Genomic DNA, 23282 nt, shown 5'->3' with positions numbered 1-23282 from the left:
AGGCACAGTTGACCTGTGGAATTCCTTGGCAGAAGATGTTGTGAAGGCCAAGACTATAACAGGGTTCAGTAAAGAACTAGATACTATCATGGAGGATAGGTCCATCAGTGACTATTAGCCAGGATGGGCAGGAGGTGTCCCTAGCCTCTGTTTGCCAGAAGCTGGGAATGGGTGACGGGATGAATTCATTCCCTCTAGGAAACCTGTCATTGGCCACTGTCAGAAGACAGAATACTGGGCTAGATGGACCTTTGGTCTGACCCAGTATGGCCGTTCTTATAACTAAATAGTAGGAGCCACACCCCTGTGTTGGCAGTAAGAGAAACAGTGAAATCTGGCCTACCACTTCTTGTTTTGCTTGTTATTTTCAGTGTTGTTGTAGATAACAATCTAACCCACAATTGCCTACTTCATTTCAAGTGACCACATTCAGCATGTGTACTCCTGCTGCTTAACAATCTGTCCCAACGTGTGTTTAGCTCAGAGACAGTGCTTTCTTCCCCGGACCTGAAGAAAAACTTTGTGTATGTCAAAAGCTTGTACCTTCCACCAACAGACTTTAATCCCATAAAAAATATTACCTCACCTACTTTGTCTCTCTTAAATATTTTTAGTAATTTTTTTAAATAAAATTATTCAGTGTCCAACTATTTAAAACTACTTCTTTTCAACCCACAATGCCCTGTTGAAAGGAGAAGGTATAACGGAACCAATTTTTCATTAGCCTAACCTGGGATTTCAAAGAGACAGTAAAACTGCATAATCCAATTTATTCCAATTTGTGGTTGTTTTTTTAAAAGCCCCGGTTTGTGCCTGATAATTGTTTCCCCTAGTTTCAAGTGACTGGTAGAAGTATGAAAGATTAATTTCTTTTCCATTTGCCAAAGGCTATACCAGTGCCTATGAGGACATAACACAGACACAAAGGGTTGCACAGGTATCAATGAAAGCATAACGTGAAATCTGCAGAGGTTTTTTAACTGGTGGTGATGATTATTTAAACTTATATGTATTTGTGCTGTGATAGTTCCCAAAGGCCCCAATCAGGGTTAAGGGCCCCACTGTGCTTAGTACAGTACAACTCACAGCAAGATATGGTCCCCGCTTAAAAGAGACTACAGTCTAAAGTAATCCACTTTGAAAGTGAATAAACTAACTTGGAAAAAGGCCCTCTTATTCTGGAGTGAGTATCCATAGGTGGGTTTATACTGAAATGCCTATTTCAGAATAATTATTCCTGAATAGCAGTCATGGTAAATTTCCAAGTGTAGATAAGCCCTTAGGAAAGAGACACAAAATGAGTATAAAAGTAAAAGGAAATGGGGAAGGAGAATAAGGGTAATAGTAATAATAAATAGTATTTTGATAGACCACCTATTCGCCTGGTTCAGAGCCCATTGAAGTCTGTAGAAGTCTGTCGTTAACTTCAGTGGGTTCTGGATAAGGCTCTATCTGTATAGTTTGAGAGACTTTTTAAAAAATAAATATCAGCAGTCCATCTCTCGCCATCTGCCTCGCCATTACCAATAGGCAAATTCCTGTAAGCACTGCAATAGAAGTTGGTCTTGAAGAGCGATATGAATGAGAAAAACTATTGCCTTACAGACCAGTTCAGTAAGGCATTCCAGTTGTAAGGGGTGGAAGAGACCAGGGACATGCATGTGAGAGAAGCAGACAAATGAACTATCAAGGCTGATATGATGGAGTAAAGGAGGCAAGAGCAACTCAGGGTACGTCTACGCTACGGGATAATTTCGAATTAGCTTAAACCGGTTTTATAAAACAGATATTATAAAGTCGATTGTGCGCGTCCACACTAGGCACATTAATTCGATGGTGTGCGTCCATAGTCCAAGGCTAGCGTCTATTTCTGGAGCGGTGCACTGTGGGTAGCTGTTCCGTAGCTATCCCATAGTTCCCTCAGTCTCCCCCGCCCCTTGGAATTTCCGATTGAGACCCATGACCTGAGGGCCCAAAATCATGTCGCGGGTGATTCTGTACAGCCTCACCCCCCTTTGTGAAAGCAGCAGACAACCATTTTGCGCCTTTTTTCCTGGGGAACTGAGCAAACGCCAAGCACAACAATCATGGACCCTGCTAAGATCAGTAACGCAATCGTGACGTTGTAAACACCTCGCGCATCTCGTGCTGTCTATGGTGAACCTGAACTGCAAAGCCAGAGAGGAGAGCAGCTAGGCAGCGCAGCGACAGACGATAGACATGGAGGACACTGAATTCTCCCTAACTGCGGGCCCCTGCATTTTGGAGCGACTGCTGGTAAGGGCAGGTTCTACTCATTGACACCGATTTGGACGCGGAAACAAGCACAGACTGGTGGGACCGCATAGTTTTGCAGGTGTGGACCGATTCGCAGTGGCGCAAAACTTTCGCATGCATAGAGCACTTTCTTTGAACTTTGTGACTTGCTTTCCCTGCCCTGAAACGCCAGAATACTAAGATGAGAGCAGCCCTCACAGTGGAGAAGCGAGGGCAATAGCCGCTCTGGAAGCTTGCAACGCCAGACAGCTACCTTGTCAGGGGGAACATTTGGAGGGTAAAATCTACTGTGGGGGGCTGCGTGATGCAGAGCCAAAGCAAATCGTAAGCTGCTGCTACGAAAGTGGACTCTGGGAAACGTGCAGGTGATAGTGGATGGCTTTGCTGCAATGGATTCCTAACTGTTGGTGGGCGTGAGATGGAACCCAATCTCCTATCTGGCCCAGAGCGCCAGGTGCACCACAGTACGTAAACCCGCAAGGGTACTTTCAATGGCTGCTTGCCAGCACTGGTGATCACAAGGGACCGTTCTCACCAACATCCACGTGGGATGGCTAGGAAGGGTTCATGACGCTCGCGTCTTCAGAAGCACAACTCTGTTAAACGCTTCAGGCAGGGAATAGTCCCAGACCAGAAAATACACAGTGCGATGTTGAGATGCCTGTCATTATCCTGGGTGACCCCAGCCACCCCTGTGATGCCATGGCTCATGAGCATACACTGGCAGCCTACAGTGGTCAGGAGCTTTCAACTACAGGCTTGAAGCAAGTCAGGATGGTGGTAAGAATGTGCATTTGAGCCGTTTTAAATAGGGCGCTTGAGCGAACATACTTACTCGCTCAGACCCAGCCAAACAATGTTCCCGTTTGTGTATTGCTGCTTGCTGGTGTCCTCCACAACTCCTGTGGAGAGTTAAGGGGGAGACCTTTATGCGGGGTGGGAGGCTGAGGCAAATCAACCTGCCGCTGCCTACGAGCACCAGAGACCAGGGCGATTAGAAGAGCGACACCAGAGGCGTGTGCGCATCCAGAGAAGCCTTGAAAAACGAGTTCAGCACGGGCCAGGTGTTACAGTGGACTGCTGTGTTCATTCCCTCTGATGAACCCTCCTCCTCGATTGACTCATTCCTGTAAGCAAACCCACCCTCCCTTTAATTACAGCTTGCTGAAGGAAAATAAAGTCAGTTATCGTTTAAAAATCATGTATTTTTTTTAAAAAGTCATTAGTATTGTTTAAAAATCATGTATTCTTCTTAAAAGTCATCCCTGTAGAAGCACCCACCCTTCCCTTTGAATATACTTTATTAAAAGTAATGATAAAAATAAGGGCCAGAGGAATTAACTAGTATCCTGCATGCTCGTGGTTTGGAGCGGATTGGAGGGAAGGAAGACCATTAAGCACATTGCAAGGGCGTAATGACAGCCTTTTCGTTGGACTGTCCATGGGGGTGAGTGGGCAGGGCAGAAAGCCTTCCCCCACGGTTCTAAACATGTCTGGGTGTGAAGAAGATATGGAAATTGTGAGTACTGAGAGTGGTTTCAACATGGGCTGCAGTGGATTTCTGTACCGCCCGCTGCTCTATCTGAAGATCCACCATACGTCGGAGGATATCATTTGATCACGCAGCCAGCTCCAGCGTTGCATCCCCCACCGCTGATCTTCCTGCCTACACCTCTGATCTTCTGTCGCACCTCTCATCTCTAGCTCCCTCCTGTCCTCCGTTTTCTGGCACCGTTCCTGTATTTTGCTATCACATCCTTCCACTCATTCTGTATGAAGCTCTTTGTCATTTCCGGTTACTTCCATGATTTCTGAAGAACATTTCATCTCGAGTTTTTCCTCCTCCGTCTTATCTAGCTAGCCTCGGATGGGTAGGAGGCTGCACAACTGTGCAGCTGCATGGAGGAAAACAGGGAGAGAAGTATGTAAAGATACATTATTTTACAGACAATGCTTGTACTCTTCACAGTGAATAACACTATCCACCTTACATAGCACATGTGATTTCACTACAAGGTCGCTATTTGCATCGTTTAATACTGAGTGCCTGTGGCTCTGGTGTTGCAGATCTTACACGCAGGTCCAGGCATCATTTAATCAGCTTCCATGCGGCCATGGTAAGGCTTTATGTTGACTTCTCCAGCGTTCATATACCCGTACCTACGATGCCTTGTCCTGTTAAGAGGAACCAGCAACCCCAACCCCTCTTATCCCCTCCTCACCACGCATGGCTTGCATCATGTAAGATCGGCTGATAATATCTCCCTCCTTCCTCCCCCCCCACCGCGTGGATGGTAGCTGGAGATTCCCTGTCGCCAAACGCTGAAAAAGCTCAGCGTAGCCTTTCCTCCCCTCCACCCACTTCTACGTGCAAGAAGGATTAAGTGGAGCCCAGTATGGACAAATCGCCTGTATGCCCCCCTATTAAATTAAATTCCTGAATTTCAACCAGTACAATGAATAATATAACTGCTGAGAAAAAAACAGCGCAAGTAACAGACGTAATGTTTCTTGAACTTCAGCAGATCACCGGAGCTTACGCAAGCTGTGCTTGTGAAGCAATGATTCGAAATTAGTGCTACAGTGAATGACGAGGGAAAGTGTCTTACAGAATGGGGACGGTAAGGTAGCTACCTTGCCCAGAATCTTCTGCAAGGCTTTTTGAGTACTCCAAGATCGATTATAGATTTCTTTGGAGGATTTTCGCTCCATCCGAGACATGTAACAAACTTCTTACCTGTACACTTTACTGGCTGCGGATGCCATCACAGCACCGCTGCAATCATCATTAAAAAAGACTTGTTAAACAAGTTTAGTAGTTACAAAGGCTACATCTCAGAGTCGCTCCAGGGCTTCACTTCGGGCTAGTGTTGGATGGGCTGGGAGAGGGTATTATTTGGGGTCCAAAAAGCTGCGTGTGGGCTAAGGAGTGCTGTTGCTTCTCAGCTATTTCACCCAGCTCCTCCTTCTCTTCCCCTCGCAGATCTCCAGCCAATGTGATATTTAACAACCGCCGACCTCTTAATCCACGCAGGGGGTATGTTGGCAGCCCCTAAAATTGCATGCAGCTCAGCTAGAACGGCATGTTTCAGCCCTGATCCAGACCTTCCGTTGCTTCTCTGGTTTCTGTAATGCCTGTCTGAGGCCATTACTTTTACTTGCACTGCATGGAGTCCCTCTGTGGCCTTTCCATCATAGACTTTGATTCTTTCAAAGATTTTTCATCGTCGTTGCTGACGGAGTTCTGTTACCTGAATCTCTCCGTCATTATACGAATCAGATCGAGTACCTTTGTGGTCCAGGCTGGTGCCTTTTTCGATTCTCAGGAGACTGCAGTGTTACCTGTGCTGTATGAGCTCTGCGTGGTCAGCCTGTGCTGAATCAGAGCTCCACGTAGCCAAACAGGAAATTGAATTCAAAAGTTCGCGGGGCTTTTCCTGTTTACCTGGCCAGTGCCTCTGAGTTCTGATTGCTGTCCAGAGCGGTCAGTGGTGCACTGTGGGATACCTCCCGGAGGCCAATGACGTCGATTTCCATCCACACTAACATTATTCCGAATTAGTAATATCGATTTTAGGGTTACTCCTCTCGTTTTGAAGGAGTACAGAAATCGATTTAAAGAGCCCTTTAAATCGATTTACAGAACAGTGTAGTGTGGACGGATGCAGCATTAAATCGATTTAACGCTGCTTAAATCGATTTAACGGCGTAGTGTAGACCAGGCCTTAGTAAAACACAAGAGCAGATCAGTAAGGAGGGGCATGGACGGATTCAGTAGGAGTGACATTTTGAATTGACTGGCTGGAGTTATTGGGTGTCAAGGAAGTAGAGGGGATTGTTGTAATCAGAGGTGAAAGTAAAAATAGGGACTTACCTGTACGGGGCTAGGTTGAGGCTGGCTCTGGCACCTGTAAGCAGCAGGGCCTCAAGCGGAAGGGGCGGGGATAGTGGGTCAGAGCCAGCCCCGGCCCGCCCTGTACTGGTAAGTGCTCCCCCTCCCCTACTGGGGTAGCAGCGGCAGCTGGGGTCTCCAGCAGCAGTTTAAAGGGCCCAGGGCTCAGCCGCCCTGGGCCCTTTAAACCACTGCCGGAGCCCTCGGCTGCCTCTGCTACAGCAGGGCTCTGGGGGCTATTTAAAGGGCCCAGGACTCCCCTGCTTCTATCGTCCCAGCCCTTTAAATAGCCCCTGGAGCCCTGGCGTAGTGGCAGTGGGGCTCCAGCGACTGTTTAAAGGGCCCAGGGCAGTAGAGGCAGCGGGAGCCCTGGCCCTTTAAATAACCCCCGGAGCCCTGCTGCTACTCCAGAGCTCCAGCTGCACGGCTATGGCGGCAATTTATAGGGCCTGGGGCTCTAGCCGCTGCTGGGAGCCCCAGGCCCTTTAAATTGCTGCCTTGGGAAGCTGGGCTGCTCTGGTACGATGCACTGGCTTACTTTCACCTCTGGCTGTAATCAAGACAGGCTTGGTCAGGATGAAAAGGCCTCAGTCTTAGAGGTGTTTGTAAGGAGAGGGTGGCAAGATATGAATATGGGCTGGATTTGGGTGGGGCAAGACGGGCAAGATTCAGAGATAGTACTTGGGTGACAGTAAGGGTGGTGGTTATGTCATTACTAGAGAAAGGAGGAAGTAGGAGGATTTAAGAAGGTAGGTATGGGTTTACTTTTAGCCATATTTTGTTTAAATTGGTCATGAGCCATCCAAAAGGAGATGCCATGACCTGGAAAGAAATCTGTTTTAGGGTATGTTTGAGGGACTGGCAATTAGAGGTAAAATATTTTCACTTGCAAACGGGGATGTGAAAATTAGTAAAATGCTATAAATATAGCACCTCGCAGTAGTGTTTTTAGAAATTCATTTGTCAGGATAGAACTGCAGTTGAAAGTAAGTTTTGAACAGCTCCTCTTACATTCACATAAAACAGTCACTAGGTTTTCGAGCATTTGGTGCACCATTCAAATGTGTAAAAATGCTACAGCATTTCCTGGGCATGCAATCTTGAAAATGGATTTAGAAATATGGTAGATTCTGTCTTGATAGTATGATGCTAATCTGAGCAGAACAAAAGTTTCATAGTACATATTTCATTTTTATTCACTGTTATAGTGTATTTACTGATCTAGTAAAATCAGGTTCCGCTACCTCAATTTATAAGTAGTAATATGATTAAAATTTCATTCTGTTTACATGAATTTCTCTTTGCTAGTCCCTGCAGTGGCCACTATTAAAATATTATTTGTTAAAGCAGGAAAGTCACAGGTAGATTAATCTAAATCAAACCAAAATGCTAAAGCAAGTCAGTTTGGTGCTGATATTTCTGTTTGAAGACAGGAAGGAAGGAGAGTCATCTGTATTGTGAGTCTTCTTGTTTAAAAATTATCTGAGACTTAAGCAGCTTGATAAGCATTTTGTTCTTTTGTATGCCTTCTTTGCTCCTGCTCAGAGCAATTAAAAACATTATATATAAGTTGTGCCCAAAAATACACATGTGGGTGTACACTGGTATCTGTTTTGCAGGCAGAAATTAGGCATCTCTTTTTAAAAACCTCTCTCTAAATTGAAGAGTTGATTTAATAGCCTTTATTATACATTCTAAATTTAATTAATCTCTCTTCAAGGGCTTAAAGGACTTTGAAAGAACATTGGTTTGCTGCACAAAATATACACACCCTAGTTCAGCAAAGTACTTAAGCAGATGCCTAACTATAACTACATGACGCCCATTCAAGTGAGGCACTGCACCTTGCTGCACTAAAGAGCCTTAATGGGTAGGACCCTGGTTCAGGAAAGCACTTAAGCACAAGCTTAACTTTATACACATGCTCATTGTAGGGGAGATCAGAATAGAAGAACTTTCCCCATATTAGAAAATGTATAGCTCAGTAATTAACAAAGTAGAAAAAATGATGTTAATACATACGTATTCTGTCTCTCAGAGTTTACTTTTAGGAAAGGACATCTCCAAACTGCCAATAATATCAGCTACATGAGAAAACACTCAGAGATATGTTTTGGAGTTATCTTACACTGGAAAAATATTGGCCGGAGGCACTGAATGCCATATTGGGCTCCTAAAAGTGCCCTGGCCAGTGTTTCCTCAGATTTGTTCTGTACTCTTGTAACAACAGACATATCAAGAGATGAATATTAAGACAAATTTGTTAATGCTGCAGTTTGGGCAGCTAACAAAACATTCACTTTTTAAACTGGAAATCTGAACACCAGCCAGCTAATAATTATTGCATGGTTCTGTTTACAAATCGATTGTAAATGGGGGGAGGAGGACTAGTGCACATAAAATTATAAATAATCTGAAGGTTTTGGAAAAGTAGTGGAATATTTTGCAGGCTTTCCTCAAAAAGCAGGTCTACTGACAACTAATATGAAAAAGAAATGGAAAAAAGGCATTAAATCATGGATTTCTCAAAAGAATTCCAGCCATCCATTAAACTCTCTTCTAAGATTATCAAGTGGAAGAATGGTAAAGAATGGTGTCCCTACCCTCTGTTCGTCAGAGGATGGAGATGGACGGCAGGAGAGAGATCACTTGATCATTGCCTGTTAGGTTCACACCCTCTGGGGCACCTGGCATTGGCCACTGTCGGTAGACAGATAGTGGGCTAGATGGCCTTTTGGTCTGACCCGGTATGGCCGTTCTTATGGAATTAAACTGAACCCAGATTTCTAAATCGTACCATAGGGTAGTCACACTAAAAAACACCAGCAGCTTTGATTTAAAGTGTTCATTGGAATGCTGTGTTTATTTTGTTTCTCTTGTACAGAATTATTAGCTTTCTTATCTGTCTAGTCTGTGTACTGTGCTCATCATAGTGCTATCAGAACACTTTACAAGTTATAAACTAAACATTCAAAATATCTTTATATCTTTTTTCCCTTCCATCCACAGTCAAGTCAATATGTGGTGTTGTTGGTTTAATTTATTGTGGGACATCTAGGTGCAAGAAATAGGTTTTATATTTTGATACGAAGACACAATCACTCAGTAATTTTCATAGTTGTGGGCCAGCTGCTGAGAAAACAGTTTCCTGTACTTGATTATCAGTTGTGACATTTCCATCATTTCAGTGGAATGTAGTTGTCAGTGTCTAGTACTGGTGTCAATTGCCATAGTAGTGAGTGGCTGAGATAGTGATCTCAAAGTGAGTTTGTCCTGCCAGTTCCACAGAGGACTTGAAAAATAAGTGGATTGTGCCGCTGAATAGGAGGGTCTCTGCATTTTAAAACATATGCAGCTTTTTTAGATTGGTGAATTTTCATTCCTAGGCATAGTGCTTTGCAGTAGCAAAGCCCAGAGCTTCCAAATATAACTATCATTGTTAATGACAATGGAAATTATATATTTGTTGTTATGTGATCTGTGATTTGTAAAGTGTATTTCCAGACTTAGGTTACTCGTGTTTGCTATATTTGTATTTGATATATTTTAGCCTTCTAATAAAAAATATTTTTTTTTGAAAAATACTTCGTTAGTATCAGAGTTTGATCTTTGATGTTTTCTCCTTCTAATGTATTTAAAGTAATTACGTTACTAGTTTAAACACAGTTAATGGAATCACTGTGATTTAGTAGTAGATAGGGCTGGAGACTTCCATTCTGCTCCTAGTGCTGCCACCGATTAGCATTTCAAAAATTACTGTGCTATTGATCAAGTTCCTTGACCCGTCTGTGTCTCAGTTTCCCCACCTGTGAAATGGGATATTAAACTTGCTTTTGTAATGTCCTTTGAGATCCATGAATGAAAAGTGCTCTGTAAGAACTGAGTATTCTTATTATTATTAGTGGCTGTCCGATAAGTCAATTCTGTCTAGTTTTTACAAGATAACTGAAAAACAATCCCCTTTGTAGGGAAAGTAAGGAAGCTGAGATTGTTTAAAGATGATAGAAACGAGAATGAAAGCTAGGCAAAGTAACCCATTTCTAGCATGTCAGATTCTGAGTATTCTTGATGAAAGTTAGTATTCTTCTTCGAGTGCTTGCTCATATCCATTCCAGTAGGTGTGCGCGCGCTGTGTGCACGTTCGTCGGAGACTTTCACCCTTGCAACACTCGGCGGGCTGGCAGGTCGCCCCCTGGAGTGGCGCCGCTATGGCACCGGATATATACCCCTGCTGGTCCATCCGCTCCTCAGTTCCTTCTTACCGCCCGTGTCGGTCGTTGGAACTGTGGAGCGCGGTCTAACTGTTTCTCCACCTCCCTAGCGTTTCTCTCGTTTTTTCTGTAAATTGTGTATATGGTTGATATCTTAACAGTAGTTAGTAATTAGTTTTATTAGTAATAGTTTTTGTAGATAGTTAGAAGGGATCGGGGGTTAGCCCTGTCCCCTACCCCAGTACCGGGCTCATACCCGGATCACCGGGCTTCAAACCGTGTGCGGCCTGCCGTAGGCCGATGCCCACAGGCGACCCGCACGACTCCTGCCTTAAGTGCTTGAGCGAATCTCACTTAACGGACAAGTGCAGGATTTGTAAGGCGTTCAAGCCCCGAACTAAGAAAGAGCGGGATGTTCACCTGAAGCAATTGCTGATGGAGGCAGCATTAACTCCACCGTCCTCGGCACCGTCCGCGGTATCAGGAACAAGCACCTCCTCGGCATCGCACCGCACGCCCTCTGAGAAGACGTCGTCTCACCCATCTCCAGCACCAGCTCTGGTCGGCACTGCTCGCTCTCACCGCGGAGCAAGAAGCACAAGCCTCCTGCGGCCGCTATACCCGCGGCGCAGTCTAAGCGCTTAGCCAAACCAGACTGCCCGGCACCGACTCCACCTGCCGCGGCTCCTATGTCTGCCGCACCATCGATTCCGGCCTCGGAAGGGCCGTCGAGTCCGGTGCCTACCAGCTCCCCGGCACGTGCCGCGGTTGAGCTCATCATGCCCTCCACCCCGGAGACGTTCTCCGCTGCACGAGACCTGATCGCAATGACGGAGCCTGAGTTGCCTCAACCCCCGGCGCCGCTGGTGCGGGTCCTACAATCTATTGGCAAGCCGGCCCTCGTACCTTCTTCGCCCGGCACCGTGGGACTCCGTCGTTCCAGGTCCCGGTCCAGGTCCCGCAGACGCTCACGGTCTCGTCATCGCTCTCGGTCCCGCGGCCGCTCGCAGTCCCGGTACCGCTCCCGATCAAGGTACCAGTCGTACTCGCGGTACCGCTCCAGGTCCCGGTCGCCGTCCAGACATTACCGGCACCGCCCCAAATCTTGGCACCGCTCGCGGCACCGCACTTCCCGCAGCCGATCTCGGCACGGCGACTCTCGGCACTGGTCGACCTCCCGGCACCGCGCTTGTCGTAGGTCGTCAGGTCCTGGTCACCCTCACGGCACCGGGGGGACTCCCATGGTACCGCTCCCCAGCACCGCACAGGGCCGGTTCTACTGGCCGCAGAGACGTTCCTCACACGGTCTCCCCCCACCGTGGCCGTCTCGCCAGCCGTCGATCTCCTCTCATGCCGACACGGCATCTTATGGAGAGTCGGACAACCAAGGTCCTCATCAGTGGCCCTTTTGGACTCCGTGGGCTTACCACCAGAGCCAAGGTAGCCACCATCCGCTGCCGCACTCCGCCCCCTCCGACCATCGGGCTCACCGGAGTCCTCAGCGAGCAGACCCCTCCAGCGAGCACGGACCAACCTCCTGCCCAGGGCATGGACCAAGAACAACAGGAGCAGCCCCTGGATGCCCCACAGGACCAGGAGTCTCTCCAAGACCCTTTGGTCCCTGGAGTCTCTTCCTCATCTTCCCGGATGAGGCTGTGGCGGGAACGGCAACGTCAGGACCGCCCCCAATCGACCTCAGGTCTCACCAGGACCTCCTCCGCCGCGTGGCCCTGAACATAAACTTGCCTGTGGAGGAAGTTCCTGAGGTGGATGACCCAGTGGTCAGTATCCTCTCGGCAGAGGCCCCAACGAGGGTGGCGCTCCCTTCATTCGCTCCATCCAGGCTCGAGCCGATACGATCTGGCAAACCCCGGCATCGGTACCTCCTACAGCAAAAGGGTTGAGCGTAAATATATGGTCCCGTCAAAAGGGTATGAGTACCTTTATGTTCACCCTCCTCCTTGCTCGTTGGTAGTCCAATCCGTCAACGAGCGGAGCGCGACATGGCCAGCAAGCTCCTGTGCCCAAATCCAGAGAGGCCAGGCGTATGGACCTGTTGGGCAGAAAATCTACTCTGCGGGAGGCCTCCAGCTCAGGGTGGCGAATCAACAAGCCCTCCTGAGTAGATACAATTTCAACACCTGGGAGGCAGTGGGGAAATTTGTAGAGCTTGTCCCACAGGACTCCCGCCAAGAGTTCTCAGCTCTCCTGGAGGAAGGGAAAAAGGTTGCGAGGACCTCCCTCCAGGCCTCGTTGGACGCCGCGGACTCGGCGGCTAGGACTCTCGCCTCGGGGATAGCTATGAGGCGTATATCGTGGCTGCAAGCGTCAGGTCTGCCACCTGAGCTGCAGTATACTATACAGGACCTGCCCTTTGACTGTCAGGGTCTTCTCCCAGAAGACAGACCCTCGCCTCCAGAGTCTGAAAGACAACCGCGTGATCATGCGTTCGCTGGGAATGCACACGCCACAGACTCAGAGACGGTCCTTCCGTTCCAACCCCAGCGATCCTACCCCCCACCTCGACGAGACAGGACTTCTCCAGGAGGAGAGGCCGGACCTCTCGTAGGCGCCAGTCTGGCCCTCAAGGGGGTAACAATTCCGGTCCCACCAAACCACCGGTGGGACCGAAGCCTAACTTTTGAAGGTGCGCCCGAGAGCAATGTACCAATTTCCCCCAGGATCCCGTTCAGTTCGCCAACCGCCTCGCTGCTTTCTTCCCTGCGTGGTCCCAGCTAACAACGGACCGCTGGGTCCTCAGCACGGTGGAATGTGGCTACCGTCTTCAGTTTATTTCGACCTGCCTTCCCACCCTCCCTCCTCGTCCCTCTTCAGGGACCCCTCTCACGAGCAACTCCTTCTGCAGGAAGTTTCGAAGCTCCTCGCGTTGGGAGCCATAGAGGAGGTTCCAGAGGACTTAAGAGGCAGGGGGTTCTATTCCAGATACTTCCTAATTCCCAAGGCGAAAGGCGTCTCAGACCCATCTTGGATCTGCGAGCTCTGAACAAGTTTATCAAGAAGCTCAAGTTCCGCATGGTATCCCTGGGAAACATCTTCCTTCCCTCGATCCCGGAGATTGGTACGCTGCTCTCGACATGAGGGACGCGTATTTTCATATCGCGATTTACCCACCGCACAGGAGGTTTCTTCGCTTCGTGGTGAATCGTCATCAATACCAATTTGCGGTTCTTCCCTTCGGCCTTTCCTCGGCCCTCGAGTTTTTACGAAGTGTATGGCGGTAGTCGCCGCCTACCTCCGTCGCCATCGAATTCATGTCTTTCCTTATCTCGACGACTGGCTGATTCGAGGGACTTCCGAGGCTCAGGTTACCGCACATGTAGACATCATCAAAGGTCTGTTCTCCGTCTAGGTCTAATCATCAATCTAGACAAATCCATTCTGCATCCTACGCAGAAGATAGAATTCATAGGGGCGCTGCTGGACTCCAATCGAGCAACAGCCAGCTTGCCTCCACAGAGGTTCCAATCTATAGTCTCGCTCATTCAGGGGCTCCAAGCCTTCCCAACAACTCTGTCCGCACCATCCTCACTCTACTCGGTCACATGGCTGCGTGCACTTTCGTGACAAAGCACGCGAGACTACGCATGCGCCCTCTGCAAATCTGGCTCGCCTCGGTCTATCGTCCACGCAGGGATGCCCTGGACATGATAGTCACAATCCCGTCGCACGTGCTGGGATCCCTCAACTGGTGGTCGAACCCCTCCATGGTGTGTGCTGGTCGACCGTTCCATCCACCTCAACCCTCGCTGTCCCTAACAACGGACGCTTCCTCTCTGGGGTGGGGCGCACACCTGGGACATCTGCGTACCCAAGGCCTTTGGTCCATGCCAGAATGAAGCTCCACATCAATGTCCGCAAACTCAGAGCAGTCCGCTTGGCGTGCCAGGCCTTCCGGCAACATCTACAGGGCCGTTGTGTTGCCATTTTCACGGACAACACAACGGCCATGTATTACATAAACAAACAAGGAGGGACACGATCTTCTCCTCTTTGCCAAGAAGCAATGCAACTGTGGGACTTTTGTATAGCCCAGTCAATAGACTTGGAGCCTCCTTTCTCCCGGGGTCCGGAACACACTAGCGGACCGCCTGAGCCGGTCGTTCCTGGCACACGAATGGTCCATCCGTCCAGACATCCTGCTTTCTGTTTTCCGGAAGTGGGGCTTTCCCAGATCGACCTATCGCCTCCAAGGAGAACAGGAAGTGCCAGGTGTTCTGCTCCCTACAAGGTCGCTCCCCGGGCTCTCTTTCGGACGCGTTCCTCATTCCCTGGAAAGGGGGTCTCCTCTATGCCTTTCCACCCTTTCCCTTAGTCCACAGAGTCCTGCTCAAGCTCCGCAGGGACAGGGACAGGCTGATCCTAATCGCTCCGGCATGGCCGAGGCAGCACTGGTACACCATGCTGCTCGACCTGTCCCTGGCGACTCCGATACCACTGCCACTCTGCCCGGATCTTATAACGCAGGACTTCGGCAGGCTTCATCACCCGGACCTTCCGTCCCTGCACCTGACGGCGTGGCTTCTATCTGGTTGAACGAGTCTGAGCGCCGATGCTCCAGCCAGGTTCAGCAGGTCCTCTTGGGGAGCAGGAAACCCTCCACGCGGGCGACTTATCTCGCTAAGTGGAAGCGGTTCTCTCACTGGTGTACACAGCGTTCCCTGGTTCCTGACGCCGTTTCAGTCCCTGTTGTCTTGGACTATTTATTATACCTCAAGGGCCAAGGCCTAGCCCTCTCTTCGATTAGGGTGCATCTGGCTGCAATCTCCACCTTCCATCCTGGAGAGTCGGGCAGTTCCACCTTTTCTCACCCAATAGTTTCAAGATTCCTTAAGAGATTTGAGAGACTCTACCCCCCAGTTAAGCCCCCTTCCCCTACCTGGGATCTCAACCTTGTGCTATCTAGGCTCACGGCCTCTCCCTTCGAGCTGCTAGTCACCTACTTGTTACTCTACTTGTCCTGGAAGACGGCCTTCTTGGTCACTATCACCTCGGCCAGGCGGGTATCTGAGCTCCGTGCGTTGGTGGTAGACCCACCTTACACCATCTTTCACAAAGATAAGGTGCAGCTACGACCACATCCAGCTTTTCTTCCAAAGGTGGTCTCTGCCTTTCATATTAACCATGACATTTTTCTACCGGTCTTCTTCCCGAAGCCGCATGCATCCCGCCGAGACCAACAGCTACACACCCTAGATGTCCACCGGGCTCTTGCCTTCTACATCCACAGGACTAAATCCTTCAGACGCTCGCCCCAGCTATTCATAGCAGTGTCGGAGCGTATGAAAGGTCTGCCTGTATCTTCCCAGCGGATTTCGTCATGGGTGACGTCCTGTATCCGGACATGCTATGACTTGGCTCACGTCCCGATTGGTCGCCTCACCGCCCATTCTACTCGGGCTCAAGCCTCGTCCGCCGCTTTCCTGGCCCAGGTTCCCATCCAGGACATATGCCGGGCAGCTACCTGGTCGTCCGTGCATACCTTTACATCGCACTACGCGCAGGTTGAACAATCGAGAGACGATGCCACCTTCGGCTCAGCGGTCTTCCATTCTGCAACGTCTCGCTGTGACCCCACCGCCTAGGTAAGGCTTGGGAATCACCTACTGGAATGGATATGAGCAAGCAGTCGAAGAAGAAAAGACGGTTACTCACCTTTGTAACTGTTGTTCTTCGAGATGTGTTGCTCATATCCATTCCACACCCGCCCTCCTTCCCCACTGTCGGAGTAGCCGGCAAGAAGGAACTGATGAGCAGATGGGCCGGCAGGGGTATATATCCGGTGCCATAGCGGCGCCACTCCAGGGGGCGACCTGCCGGCCTGTCGAGTGTTGCTAGGGTAAAAGTCTCTGACAAACGTGCATGCGGCGTGCACACACCTACTGGAATGGATATGAGCAACACATCTCGAAGAACAACAGTTACAAAGGTGAGTAATGGTCTTTTGTGTAGGCTAAACACGCAAAACGTTGTTACTGGTTGTCAAATCTTACCACTGATGTGTATACTGGGCAAATTTATGGCCCATTTCATATGTAGATATGCATAGGAGCTAACCGGACTAGAGGCCTCTGTGCTTAGAGAAGCATAGATGCTGCTACTGGTGTGTTCCCTCCTGCTACAAGTTGGCCAAAAAGAGAGCAGGCAGTTTGTGCTCCTCTCAGTGCAGCTGGGAGATCCCCCAGAGCCAATATACATATGCACAATCAGTAGCAGAGTGCTCTGGGTGTTGCAAGCTATCTATTTGTGCTTTTCTGTGAGCTGCTTGAGATTTTTGGATATCCCTGACTAACCTACACCTACTACTTTTTCATAGGTCTTGATGGCTCTACATGAGATGTTCCCAGCAGTGCATGCAGCAGAAATGGCCATCCAGAGAAATCCACGTTCTTGGGAGGCATGGCAGACTTTGGGACGTGCTCAGCTTGGATTAGGAGAAATAGGACTGGTAAGAAAACAGCCTTATCAAAAAATGGAACATGCAAATCATGAATTCAGAACCACAGGTGATAGAGTAAAACTACCAAAATGCTAGAGTAATTTAATTTCCTTATAAAACTCGAATGTAAACAAGGCAAAGGATTATTGTTTCTTTTATTTCCAGTAATCTCTTCTACTTTGTTTCTTAACAAACATTTCCTGTATAACATTATTGTTGGGTTTGTGAAAGACCTGGCCAGATCAAAGCCGTTCACCTTATTCACATGAGAGATTTAACCAATAGTATTGTTACACTTAAACTACTACACAAGTGCAGATGCCTATTGCCTATCAGGATGCAGTGCAGTTTACCATGGTTTGAAATCAGTGTTCACTGCACCTGTTCAAGTCATGGTCTGCATTGGCTCAGCTTGTCTGTAATAGGAGTTTGTACCGTTGCAGCTACATCAGTGGCTAAAATACTCATATAAACAAGACCTTACTCTTTCCTGCAAGGAGAAGTTTATGAATTTAGCAAATCTATATGAAACCAAGGTTGAGTTGTCTTCTCCATTAGAATACTTAATTTTGAGGATCAAATATTATAACTCTCTATTATACCTGGTTTGGCACTGATAATAAGTTTTACATTGTGTTTAAGAAATGTAGGTAGATGTGCCCAGAGATAAGTATGATGGGTGCTTATGTGTTATGACTGGGACATTGGTGGTCAGACCTAGTGATTGGAGCAGGAGTTGGGAGTCCCGCCAAATCAGGTACAAGGAGATCAAGACAGGCCAGTGGGCAGATAGAAAATCAGGCATTAGGAAGAAGGTAAGTTGAGGTCACCGATAGGCCAAAGTCCAAGAAAGATCAGAGGGCCGACTGAAAGTCAGGTGTCAGGAGGCAGGCAGGTTTAGGTTACCAGGAGATTGGGGTTGGGCACCAGGTTACAGACAAGAATTAAATAGTGAAGTCAAGGACAAACCAGGGTTGGAAGCTAGAGTTTAGGGTCTGTCGCAAGCAGGGTCTGGAGCAGAGAGAGGAAGGTAGTCTGTGGTGTTCCTCAGACAGCTCTCTTCCATGCTTCCTGGTTTAAGTATTGGTACCGGTCAATCAATGGGCTGTGAGGCTCTGCCACTCAGGTCCTGCTGCCTGATACTTCCTGCCAAGCCCAGCCCTACAGGGCCCTCCTGTAGGAGCCCAATCTAAGCCTCCTGTGATGATATGGTGGCATCAGCCACCCAAAACCCGCATAGTCTCCGGTTCCAGCCATGCTGGTTCATACACTGTGTAAAATAAAATATACAGAGATCTGGAATCGCATTGAGCTGAAAGCTTGCAAGTTAATGTTGTTGATTTTTTTTTTAAATGGTTTAAAATTCTTTAACAAAATAAATGAATAAATATAGGTTGGACCCTTTAGCATATCCTCTTTTTGCAAAAGTGTACACTAAAATATCTTATTTTTAAAAAATAACACTTTTACTGGGCAATTGCATTGTCCTTATGCATACTGTACATACGTACTTGTGTGTGTGTATATATAAGAGTACTGATAAATGAGTAGGTACACAACAGTTATACCCAACTGCTCCTCAACTTACCTTTCCTTGTTAGTGTTTCAGAAGAAGTAGATCTTGTGAAGGAGGAGTGGGTTATGGTCTTCTGAACTAGTTCAGGGAAGTCATGCCATGCATAGCAGTCAGTATGTAAGAAAGTATGGAGACGTTTATGACAGAAGTAAACAGGTGGATGGTTAAGGCTAGTGTAGCATAGTGCAGGACTTCCGATCATTGTGTTTCAGGACCAAATTATAAAGATAAACAGTTTCCTAGGAAAAGCTCACATGAATGCATAGACTAATGAACTGGAACTACAAATAAAACGGTGGCTATAATTAATAATATCTATCTCAAATATCATTCAAACCAGCTATCTTATAATAAAGAGCAATATGAGTGAGACACGAATGTTTCTGATAATTAAACATATGTGACATTCATATCTGTGTACACAGTTTTCTGGCTGTGTTAATTTGAAAGCACAACCAAGCAGAACTATTGATGAAAACAAATGCAAAAGGCCAGCAGTAAAATGATTAATAATGGATTCTGAAATAAAAAAATATTTGCTTTATTTTATTTGATAGTTTGTAATACATGGAGTTGAGCAGCTATGTGATGATCCAAGAGTAATACATTTACAGGGGATTCAGAGTCCTGTTGAAAAGAGAATGATTAAAAGTGTAATGTTTTGGCTGATATTTCTTTGGTTATTTGTGAGAAATTAATATGAAGTGTTTTCTTTTTTGTTTTGTTTTGTTTTTGTGGCTGGATCACTTAAAATTATTATTATTATTTTTTAAATAGAAGCATCAGTGAGGACTAGTGCCTTTACTGTATTTGAAAAAATGTGACATAAATAACATTTAAAAGCTGTATAGTACATATGAACAGTATCTATTTTCTATGGTCTTGATATCACAAGATGAAGCTGTTTTACTTACAAACTCATGCATATCTAAAGTCTGGCACATTGACTCACCGGTGAAAGTCTATAGCCTGTGTTCTGCAGGAGGTCAGACTTTATAGCTTTTCACAGTCTGTTTTAGATTTAACTATTTTGAATCATGTGCAGACTTTGTCACTTTACTGTTTACCCTTTATGTTGAACAGCACTGGTCCCAGTACAGATCCTTGGGTGATTAAACTATTTACCACTCTTCTTCGAGTGCTGATCCTCATATGGATTCCAAGCGTGAGTGTGCATGCGTACCATGCACTGGAGCCAGAACAGTTCATAGTATTGTCCATTGACCCGCATTGTGCATCGACCATGTGGTGTATCTGAGGCTTTTAAGAGGCTGTGCAGGCCGATGCAGCTCCAGTTCCCTCTTACCGCCACATGTCCAAAGTTGAAACCCTGTCCCTCCATGCTTGTAGTCACCTAAGAGTACTGCGTTCAACCTTTTTCACTGTATATCATTTCCTTGTTTAGTTAGTTAGCAAGTCGTCTGGTTTTTGTTCGTAGCCAGTTAGGTTCTTCGTTAGATTTCTCCTCTTCTAGGACATATGGCATCTTGCACTGCTATTATACCACATGCCCGTCTCCATATGCACAGCCTCCAACGTTGGCACTGAACAATCTATAATCCACAGGTAGACTCCCTCACCAAGCTGCTGGTCCTTCCCTTCCATGTACTGACCTTCCCCTCGTGGTGGGCATGCCATTCACACCCCCACACCCACCGCCACCTTCACCACAGACTCGTCCTTAGTTGGCTGGGGCACCCACCCTGACAACCACACAGCTCAGGGTCTCTGGTCCACGCAAGAAGCACGGGTGCACATCAAAATCCTCGAGCTCCGAGCAGTCCATCTGGCCTGCCAAGCTTTTCTAAACTTCCTCCACTCGTATCACATCCTTGTATTCTCAGACAACATGATGGAAGTTGTCTATACAAACAAACAAAGTAGCACCCGGTCCCCCTCTCTGTGCATGGAAGCCATCCACCTGTGAAATTGGTGCCTCCACCACCAAATCACGCTATATGCCATATACCTCCCAGGCACCAGCAACTCTCTGGCAGACCGATGTCTTTTGATGAGTGAGAACTCCATGACCCCACTCTCCAGTCCCTCTTCTACCAATGGGGCATGCCTCACTGCGATCTCTTTGCAACACCACAGAACAGCAAACTACCCCTGTTCTGTTCCCAAGGAGGCCTGGGTCCAGACTCTATAGGCAATGCCCTTGTCGTTCCCTGGCCTGCGCATCTACTCTGTGCATTTCCCCCAACCCCGTCCTTCCCCAGGTCCTACGCAAAATACGCAAGGATCGAGCCACGGTGATCCTTATAGCCCCTCTTGGCCTCGCCAGTATTGGGCTTGGTATTTGGTTGAGGATCCAGTGTAAACCAAGCCTTCTCTACACCCATCCGCAGCATCCTCACTAATAGCAGATAACTCTCCACTTTCATCTGCTGCTCTGCCAAATGGCATCACTTTGCAGCCTGGGCAAGCTGAAATAACATTTCTACCAACTGTGTCTCCATTCCTACACTTCTAAACTACCTCCTTCATTTCCGCCACTTGGGCCTGGTTCATTGCTCTATCTGAGTTCATTTAGCAGCTGAAAAAGTGGGTTTTTTACCCTTGAAAGCTTATGCCCAAATAAATCTGCTAGTCTTTAAGGTGCCACCAAACTCCTCGTTTTTGTAGCCTCTCTCAATGCCTTCCTTCCTCCCATGGATGACTTCTCCGTCTTTACTTATCCGACGACCTCCAGATTTCTCCAGGGACTCCTCAATGTTTTTCCTCCCGTAAAACAACCCATCTGTCCCAACCCAGAACCTTAATCTCATCCCCTCGGCACTCACCAAGCCCTTTTTTGAGCCCCGTGCCACCTGTTTCCTTGCCCACATCTCATGAAGATTATCTTCCTGGTGGCCATCACCTCAGCACGTCGTGTCAGTGAGGTAGCGACTGTGATGGTAGATCCCCCCCTTTACAGTCTTCCATAAAGATAGTCTCCCTACACCTCCGCCCCAAATTCCTTCCCAAGATGGCTTCCTCCTTTCACTTCAACCATAGTATACCTCTCCCAGTCTTCTACTCTGAACCCCACGCCTCCTCCCTAGAACACGCCTTCCACTCCTTTGATGTTCGACGGGCACTGGCCTTTTACCTCCACTGAACACGAGCCTTCCGCACATCTCCGTGACTCTTCATCACTATTGCCGAACATTGCCAAGGCTATGCCTTATCCTTTCAACTCCTCTCCAAGTGGATCACCCGCTGTATTGAAACATGCTACGATCTCTCGGGAGCAACACTTCCACTCAGGGTCACAGCCATTTGACATGGGCTCATGCTACCACATCCGCCTTCCTTGCAGACGTACCTTGGCAGGACATATGCTGGGCAGCGACCTGGTCCTCTGTACACACCTTCTCCATGCATTATTCTGTTGCTCCCTCCACGATGATGGGTGCCACCATCGGGCATGCTGTCCTACACAGTTGGTCCTCTTGAGAGACCTCGCGCCTGCCTTCTTCTTGAGTACTGCTTGCTACTTTCCCACACTTGGAATCCACATAGGGACCAGCAGTCGAAGAAGAAGAGAAGGTTACTTACTGTAACTTGAGGTTTATTGAGATATGTGGTCCCTATGTGGATTCCAGTCCTGCCCTTCATCCTCTCTTCTTCGGGCTCTCCTACTGCCTGCTAAAAAGACACTGGAGCGGCATCAACCTGTGCAGCCTCTTAAAGCCTCAGATGCACCATGTAGTCAATGCATGACGTGCGTGCAGATTAACGGACACTACTATGAACAGCTCTGGCACATGGCACACGTGCGCACCCACGCTTGAAATCCAGATAGGGACCACACACATCTCGAAAAACCTCCAGTTAAAGTAAGTAACCTTCTCGTCTGTTGAAATGCATGGAAACAATTCTGGTCCTTCACTACACTTTAGTCATAAGTAGGTCATTAAAGGTTGATTTCACTGTACTACCAAAGACAAATTAAACAGTCATTTTCCCTACACTTTAGGATCTTCATCAGTACAATAGCTTTTCATGAGGAAAAACAAAATGGGTTCTGGGTTTTTGTAAAACAAAAATAAGAAAGCTGTGTAAAGCAGAATTTTGCTAACTGGCACTGTTATAGACGTTTGCAAATTAACAAATAAGAGAACAAACGGAAAACAAAGCAACACTAAGTGTTCTTTATTTATTTTGACAAATATAGTTAGTTATGTAATTATTTGATAATAGTTCACGGAACACTAGTAAATGTTCTGTAGTATATTTTGAAAAAGTAATAAAGTCTTGGTAATATGAGAACTCTCTATATCATTCTTCTGTTACTTCTTCTTAGAGAAATTGGATATAGAGCATCATGTCTCTTTGGTAAAATGGGGTTTGCAGATCAACAAAGAGCAAAGTGTTGTGTTTCTGCTAGAATGCGCATATGCCAGATATACCTAATATTATTATCTAGCCAACTCTTGTATTACATTGGAAGTTTCTGTTATAAATTCTGACATAAACCATTTCCAGACTTTAGTTGTATTCCTGTCATTTGCCAAATTTAGCTAATTAGAAATACAAATATATGATAATCAGTGGGAATGCCAACACAGTGTGTGACATTTATTAGTCCATGTAACTTCTGAGTTAGTGGTTCCAGTGTAAAGCAGTCAGATCTGTGATGTTTCAGACCAGGCTGCTGCCATCCTAAGGGAAACAAATCATAACTCAAAACTGATTTTTATAGTTCCTCTTCGAGTGCTTGCTCATATCCATTCCAGTAGGTGTGTGCGCGCCGCGTGCATGTTCGTCGGAGACTTTTACCCTAGCAACACTCGGTGGGCCGGCAGGGCCCCCCCGGAATGGCGCCGCTATGGCGCCGGATATATACCCCTGCCGGCCCGCAGCTCCTCAGTTCCTTCTTAC

General features: G+C 47.3%; 1 protein-coding gene across 2 annotated transcripts in view; it reads left to right on the top strand.

The window, feature by feature from the left end:
• TTC33 (tetratricopeptide repeat domain 33) overlaps positions 1–23282 on the top strand; it is a 114996-nt gene that overhangs the window by 57531 nt on the left and 34183 nt on the right. For both annotated transcript variants that reach the window (XM_075066925.1, XM_075066926.1), the window contains exon 4: positions 16715–16846. In XM_075066925.1, coding sequence (XP_074923026.1) covers positions 16715–16846 — 132 coding nt within the window. The remainder of the gene's footprint in view (positions 1–16714; positions 16847–23282) is intronic.

The sequence above is a fragment of the Chelonoidis abingdonii genome, chromosome 6 (assembly GCF_003597395.2).
Source record: "Chelonoidis abingdonii isolate Lonesome George chromosome 6, CheloAbing_2.0, whole genome shotgun sequence".
Lineage (NCBI taxonomy): Eukaryota > Metazoa > Chordata > Testudines > Testudinidae > Chelonoidis > Chelonoidis abingdonii.
This window is presented reverse-complemented; position numbering and strand designations above follow the sequence as displayed.